At 39.2% G+C, this 8,292-nt stretch overlaps 1 protein-coding gene across 1 annotated transcript in view; it reads right to left on the bottom strand.

Annotated features, from left to right (window-relative positions):
• Window positions 1–8,292, bottom strand: part of Snx2 (sorting nexin 2) — a 63,644-nt gene that overhangs the window by 33,232 nt on the left and 22,120 nt on the right. The window contains exon 2 of the mRNA XM_005409303.2: window positions 2,747–2,864. Coding sequence (XP_005409360.1) covers window positions 2,747–2,864 — 118 coding nt within the window. The remainder of the gene's footprint in view (window positions 1–2,746; window positions 2,865–8,292) is intronic.

The raw sequence follows: 8,292 nt of genomic DNA, 5'->3' as shown, positions 1-8,292 counted from the left end.
GCATGTGCCACCATATGCCCCACTTGGAAGGAAATTTTAGACTCAGAATACTAACATACAGTCTGCCTTAAATTGTTTTCAGGACTTCTTTTGGCTTAAATAAACACACTGCAAATTCAACGAATTTCATCCAAAGCACACCTAATGATTCAGGAAGATAACCCATACCTATTAAAAATTCAGCTTAACTTTTCCTTGGAGACATACTTTGAAAACAAGCATGAATTTATTATACCAAAGATAATTGACACTAATTATATAATACAGATTCCACGCTTATTTTAAACAAAGGAAAACTCATCACACAATACACATCCCCTACTGAACATAGGTGACATAAGCTAGGCACTTGGACAGGAACAAGTTCTGGAGTCTAAAACACTCTCAGTATTGCCAAGCTGCTCACCCTCACTTATTCCTTTAGAAGGTCTCCTTAAAAATGCTTGATGAAGCACTGGTGTAGGATGTAAAACTGTTTTGGACAGAGTTGTATGTGCTCTAAGTAACCTAATAACTGTAACACTATGTTAAAGGTGAATTTTTTCCGGTACCACTTCCCACATATACTACTTTGTTTGTTTGTTTTTGTTTTTTTCCAGTACTGGGAATCAAACTCATGACCTTGCGCTTGCCAGGCAGGCACTGTGCCACTGAGGTAAATCCCCAGCGCCCCCACATATACTACTTATACTACCTAAAACAGTAGCACACATAGCAGTATAATCTAATCTGGTGATTTTAAAATTAAAATAGCTATGTTGCTACAACAAAATCTATATTCTATCCACCCATATAGGAAAAATAAGTACATACTTTCATCATTAGACATCAGTTTCCCCAACCTTGAATAACACATGCTACTCTCTATTATGGTTTCCTAGACCCAATACTCCTCCCTCCACAGGAGGAATGATGTAACTGCTTAAATATATTATAACAACCCCAATGTATTGTGGGATTAGGTCATCTACATAAAAATGATCATTTAAGGCACTTAGTCAATTCCTAAAACAAACAAATAAAGGAGCAGTAAGATAATCTCATGATGTCTGAAATACAGCTGAGTGTAAGATAAAAGACAAAGCAGAGGGCTGGGGATTTAGCTCAGCCGCACAGAGCCTGCCTGGCAAGCACAAGGTCGTGAGTTCAATCCCTGGTACCTGAAAAAAAAAAATAAATAAAAAAGAACAAAAACAAAACAAAACAAAGACAAAGCATAAAAAGTATTTCTATCTGTAGGTTAACAAAGGACACAGATGACCTTTCTTTTGTTTTTGTTTTCTGAGACAGGGTCTTGACATGTAGACAAGGCAGGTCTCAAACTAACGGTCCTCCTCCCTCAGGCCTCCTAAGTGCTAGGACTATTGGTACATACCACCACAGTGGTACACACCAATTGTACCTATACACTTGTATAAAGAATATGAAATGTTTTAAATATTGGACAATTATAGAAGTCAAGGACTCCTTCCACCCCTCCCATCTTCAATTTGATGAGACAGGGTCTCACTATGTAGTTCTTTAAAAAAACAAAACAAACAAAAAAAAACTCACTGTGTAGCCCAGGCTGACCTGGAACTCCTCCTGCCTCAGCCTCTGGAGTGCTGCGATTATAGGTATGCACTAGCATGATTACTATAATCCCAGCACTTGGGTAGGCTGAGACAGAAGAATTGTTACAAATTTGAGGACAGCTTAGGCTCCACAGTGAGTTCAAGACCAGCCTGAACTATGTAACAAGAACCTTCTCGAAAAACAAAAACTTACAAACAATAAAACATGACAAAGTATTAATTTGTACCTAAATTTTATTAACCTCAAAGTATAGTTGTTTGGAGTAGTCCAATTTTTTAAAAATAGGATGAAAAACATATATCCAAACTCAATATCCAAAGTAATTCCTCAAGCATCAATTTATTCACTTAAAAGTAAACCAAAGTAATTTAGATGTGGTGATGCACACCTGGATCCAGCACTCAGAAGGCTGAGGCAGGAGGACAGTGGCAAGTTTGAGGTGAGCCTGGGTTATAGTGAGTTTAAGGCCAAGGCCAGCCAGCCTGAACTACACAGCGAGAACATGCCTCAAACAACCAAAAAAAAAAAAAAAAAAAAGAGAGGGAGAAAAGAAAAATGTCAATATGAAACCAGTGGTATATCAATTTATTAAAATTACAAACAAATAAAACATTGTTGTTTTAGAGCTGGGTGTGGTGACGCACGCCTGTAATCCCAGCACTTGGGAGGCTGAGGCACGAGGATCATTGTGAGTTCAAGACCAGCCTGGGCTACAAAGTGAGCGCAAGGCCAGCCTGAACTGCATAGTGAGACCCGTCTCAAAAAGACAATAAATAAACAAATAAATAAACACACACACACACACACACACACACATAAAATTGAAATATATATATAGTTATTTTTAAGTCCATGGTTTAATTTTGTTTTGCAGCAATTTGTAAGCAATTTTTAACACCACAACCATTAATATTTTTGAGTCTAAGACTTACCAAAACAATCAAATTACAGCATATAATTTATTTTCAAATGTTCAAAACCAGAAAGGACTATATATTTGCTTCTCTGAACAGGTCATATTTTTCACAGGATGATCTAACTGGAAGTTCCTTAAGATTTACAAAGAGTTACAACTAATACACAGAATTAAAGTTTTGCTTAGAGACTATTTTCTAACAGAGTACATACTACAATTGACCATTATTAAAAAAAATAAAGCTAAGACAATTACCTGCAAACAGATCTTCTCTGTCATCATCTAGTACAATATCTGATGGTTTGGGGCCATTGGAGTTTGCACTAATATCCTCTGTAGGAAGACTAGCTGGTTCTGGAGATGATGGACTTGACTATTAAAAAGAACAGCAATGCATTAGGATACCCATCTGGTATAATTACGTCTCTACACACTTCAGAAATACAACTTCTCTGGATAAAAAAAGAGAAAAACAGTACTTACGTATTTCCTCCTGTGAAGATAAGAATAAACTAAATACTTAACTGCAATACCCGCCCTTTTTATTTTTTGAGACAGGGTCTTGCTAGATTGCTGATTTGTGCAGGCTGGGCTCAACCTTGCAATCCTCTTATCTCAGCCTCCCAGAATGCTGGGATTGCATCCCTAGCTCTAAAACATACTTTTACTTTTCTTCTTTCTCAATAAAAAGTCACTTAAGATTTCATAAAGAAATCTTTTCTAATCATCCCTTTAGAAGCACTAATTTGTCAAGCTGAGATATAATTAACAAAACAAAATTTAATGCTTTACACAGTCACAGAAAACAGAACGAATTTCAGACCAAGTCCCTTTTCTCTTTTCTTTTTTTTTTGAGACAGGGTCTCACCATGCAGTTCAGGCTGGCCTTGAGCTCACTTTGTAGCTCAGGCAGGCCTCGAACTTGCAATGATCCTCCTGCCTCAGCCTCCTGAGTGCTGGGATTACAGGCGTGCCCCACCACTCATGGCTAAGTCCTCAAGAACCAATGCTTTTGTTTTTGTTATTACCATGTTTGTTTTTATGGTAGGGGCAGAGATATCCAAATGTCTACATTTCACACAATTCAAGAGATACGGAAAACATGTAAAATGGTTGTAACAATTTATACTACCATCAGTAATATATAAAAAATTGTTGCTCTACATCAGTGATGGCAAACCTTTTAGCACTTTCAATGGTAACAAAGAGAGCTGGGGATATAGCTCAGTGATGCAGTGGCTGCCTGGCAAGCGCAAGGTCATGAGTTCTATTCCAGTATCAAAAAAAACAACAACACTAAAAGCACTCAGTGGTAACAAATAGCCTGCTGCAGCATGCATGCCAGAGGTTTGCCACTGCTGCTCTCCAGCCTTGTCAATACTCTGATATAGCCCACCTTTCTCATTTTAGTGTCTCTATGTGGCGTGTCTTTCTAAATTCTTAATTTAGTTTCTTAATGTAGTAAGGGCACATGATAAAATTTTTCTTTTATATTAAACTTCTGTACACCCAGTATCACCCTCCAAGCCCCTCACCCCCAGGGTGGTGGGGATCAATCCTAAGGGCCTTGTGCATGCTAGGCAAAAGATCTACCACTGAACCACATGCCTTCAGTCACCTAATGATCTTTTCAAGCTTCTCTGATTCAGTTAAGATTCTCCTCATCAGCTTTTTAAGCAAACAAACCTTAATGGCATGCACATATTTCTTTAGAGCTTTCAAAAGCAGTTTCAGGGCAGGGTGTGGTGGCGCATCCCTGTAATCCCAGCACTCGGGAGGCTGAGGCAGGAGGATCGCTGTGAGTTTGAGACCAGCCTGGGCTACAAAGTGAGCTCAAGGCCAGCCTGAACAGCATAGTGAGACCCTGTCTCAAAAAGGCAAAAAAAAAAAAAAAAAAAAAGCTGCTCCAGTTTTATGGGAAAACTTCTGAGAGGCTTTCTTTTCACTCAGGTCATGCTTCACATCCAAATTCTCACAAAAGTGAGCCTTCATTTACCTTTAAGGATATCTAAGCCCACAACATCATAGGTAACAGTGAGAAACTACACTACTCCCTCCTAACACTCCACAGAAAATTCTAGCCAATGCAATAAGACAAGAAAAAGAAACAAAAGGCATAGCATGGGAAGGAAGAAATAAGCTGTCTCTGTTGGGCTGGGAATGCACTTTTAGAGGGAGAATACTTGCCTAGGGTACAAGAGACCCTTGTTAAATCCCTAGCACTGTCAAAATACAAAACTAAAAAATAAATGTCTTTGTAGATGATGCGGTCACCTATACAGAAAATACAAAGAAAGCAACAACAGTAACAACAAAAAACCCCAAAACCTACCACTGAAATGGGGTGTGGTCAGCACCCTGGGAGGCTGAGGCAGGAGGACCATAACTTTCAGCCCAAAAGGTCCAGGGATGTAGTTTAGTGCAAAGGCCCTGGGTTCAATCTTTAATGCCATAAAAACAGAAACAAAACACTGCCCCCTGCTGAGTGTGGTGGTGCACACCTGTCATCCCACCATTTGGGAGGCTGAGGCAGGAGGATCTTTATAAGTTTAAGGCCAGCCTGGGCTACATAGTGAGTTCAAAGGCAGCTGATACCATATAGCAAGATCCTGTCTCAAAAAAACAAAAGAAAATCAAAAACAAAAAACACCCTTCCATATAAACTAAAAATAAAAAACCTGGAACTAATAAGGGATTACTGTAAACTTGCAGGATCCAAGTTTAATATATAAAAAATACATATATAAAAAAAAATTAACTTTTTCTATATATTTCAACAATGTCCAAGTGGATTTTGAAATAAAAACTACTTTTTGTTTTTGTTTTTGTTTTAGGAGACAGGGTCTTGCTATGTAGTCCAGGCTAGGCTTGAACTCTTGGAATCCTCCTGCCTTAAGCCTCGTAAGTGCTGGGATTACAGGCATGTGCCACCATGCCCAGCTCAATGCTGTTTAAACAAGCATCTCTCAAAATGAAATATTTAGGTTTAACTCTAACAAAATATATACAAGATCTTCATAAGAAAAATTTTAAAATTAATAAAAAAAAAAAGAACTACTGCTAGGTATAGTGGCCTGAGTCCTAGCACTGGGAGGACCAAAGCAGGAGAACTGTAGTGAATTAAGGCCGGCCTGAACTACAGAGACTGTCTAAAAAAGGAAAAACTACTGCCAGGTGGTGGTACCTGCCTGTAGTGTCGGCACTAGGGAGCATAAGGCTTGTGTTCAGGTCAGCTTGAACACACTTAGAGGACTGATGCTTCCTGACTTTAAGGCTTACCATAAAGCTACAGTAATCACTACACTATGGTCTGAGGAGAAGCAGAGACAATGAACAGGATAGAACCCCAAAATAGATTTGTGGAAGGACATTCAACTATCTTTGACAAAGAACCAAAGGCAATATAATGGAAGAAAAAGTACTTTTGACAGTTTGGGTAAGTTGGGTATCTACATATAAAAATATGACCTAGAAAATGAATCTAGAAACAGACAGTACACCTTTCATGAAAATTAAACTCAAAATAGATCACACACCTAAATGTAAAACAAAAACTAATCTAGATGACCTTGGGTTTAGCTATATTTTAGATACAACAGAGCATTAGGGGACCTCTGGGAAGATGGTGGAGTGGTAAACAGGAGAGAAAGAACCTCCCTGAGATTTGGTGTCCAGATACTGGAATACAGCAACACAAGGAAGAGGAGGAGAAAAGTGGGTCCCTGGGACCCAGCAAGGATCTAAAGCCCACCAGGAGAGGGAAGAGAGAGACCTCAACACAGAAGAAGGAAGTGGCAAGCAACGCTTTATGCCTAGACCCTGGCTCACTGAGTGTGTATACGTGTGTGTGTCTGTGTGTGTGTATGTGGTGTGTCATTCAAACCTGCAGATGCACAGTGACTATAGACCCCAGAGGTCTGTACATAGAGATGTGGCAGTGAGGCAGAGCAGTGGATACAGTGAACTGCAGTGGCTAGTGCATTATTCCGATTCAGATGTCCCCCAAGAGAGGGTGACTGGCTGGGAATCATCTTGGAGATGGGCCAAATGAGCTCAGAACTCAGAGGACCAGTGGGTTGGCTCCAGGGTCAGGGTGAAGTGGAACCAAATTCAAGTCAACAGGAGGTCAAGGAGCTGAGATCAAGCCAGCAGGGAGTACATGGGAGTGTTGTAGGCTGAACTTCAGTGGAACTAAATGCAGGGATTATTCACTACCCTGCAGTAAATCCATGGCTGGCTTGCTACAATTAATCAACATGATCTGGGCTCTGTCTCCCCACTGTGTCTACCAGTGATGACAGACACACACCCTGAAGTGGATATTTGTTATTCTTTTCTTTTTTCCTTTCTTGATTGTTTGTTCTTGTTTTTATGACAGTGTGAACAGTTTCAAGATTTTTAAAATTTTTCTTCTGTTCTTGTTTATATTTCTTCTCTTTCCCTTTTTTTCTCTTTCAGACAGTGTTTCACGATATAGTTTAGGCTGACATCATAGTGAACCTCCTTCCTCAGCTTCCTGAGTGCTGAGATTATAGGTGTGCACCACCACACGCAGCTTGTTTATATTTCTTCCATCTCTCTTTCTCTCCTGTCTTCTTCACCAGTTTCCCAAAGTTCATGTGATCTTCCACTGTTCTCCAGCTTGGCTTCTAATCTGTTCCTCTTCCATTTCTCTATTCCCCCCCACCCCTTTTAAACTTTTTCCCTTGAGGGTAAAATCACCATATTGAGGGCATATGTACTATATACAATTTTCTGGTTTGTTTTTGACTTTGTTATATAACCACAAATCTAGTTCATGTGGTTAAAGTGGGCAAGTTAACAATTACCAGAGGTTGTCCTTTTCTAGGCTGTGTTTGATGCTATTGTTATTGTTGATGGTAGTACTTTACCCAAGGTGACATAATTGCTCTAATCAGTTGTTCTTCCTCAGAAGAACTGAGAATACCTAAGACTGCTATTGTCTAATGGCCATACTACAGGCCAGAGCCAAAGAACCAGCACCTGGGCCAAACAGGCAGCAACTTCTCATCCCCAATAAATTGAAGAGGTAGGATCTTGCAACAAACTCCAAACCCAAAAGCTGCTATACCTGGAAGACATCTCTGAGTAGCAGTCATTTCCTAAGAGTTCTAAATACTAGCAATAAAACTACTCACCATTAGCAATTTATAAGCACAAACCTACAAATTCAAATATGGAAAAAATACAAAACGAGAAGACACGTAAGCAAGATGCAACCTCAGACTTCCAGCTCACCAAAGGCAAACCCAGGGGTAATGAGGCGAAACAATTCTAAAGACACCAACCTGGACTCTGTAAAGTAGTAACAGCAGAAGTAACAAAGCAGATGAATGAGGCTTTTGAAAAAATCTCTCAGATAACTGCAGAGACGGTAACCACAATGAAACACATGGTTAGTGACTCTAGAACAGATATAGATTTAAAAAAAAAAATAGTTTACAAAAACGATGGAAACAAATGAACTCCCATCACAGGAAAGAAACAGAATTCATGAAACAGATTCAAACAGATTCAAAATCCCACTGCAAGTATATGGAGCTGAATGAACCATGTGAGGATAGAATATTAGATATAAGACAGAATAGCACTTAGTGATCATGAAAAGAAAGATTTCTTAACAACGGCAAATAACAACAATGAATAAAAACTAGGAGACATTGTGAAACGAAAGCAAAATGCTCAAAAGAAAAGGGCAACTGGGGTGTGGGAAAAGAGAAGCAAAAGAAGGGGAAATTATGTAAGTATGTATATACAGGATAGCTAACATAGTTGTACTA

The sequence above is a fragment of the Chinchilla lanigera genome, unplaced genomic scaffold (genome assembly GCF_000276665.1).
Source record: "Chinchilla lanigera isolate Chin_1 unplaced genomic scaffold, ChiLan1.0 scaffold00120, whole genome shotgun sequence".
NCBI lineage: Eukaryota > Metazoa > Chordata > Mammalia > Rodentia > Chinchillidae > Chinchilla > Chinchilla lanigera.
Note: the sequence above shows the minus strand (reverse complement) of the source record. Positions and strands in the feature narration are given on the sequence as shown.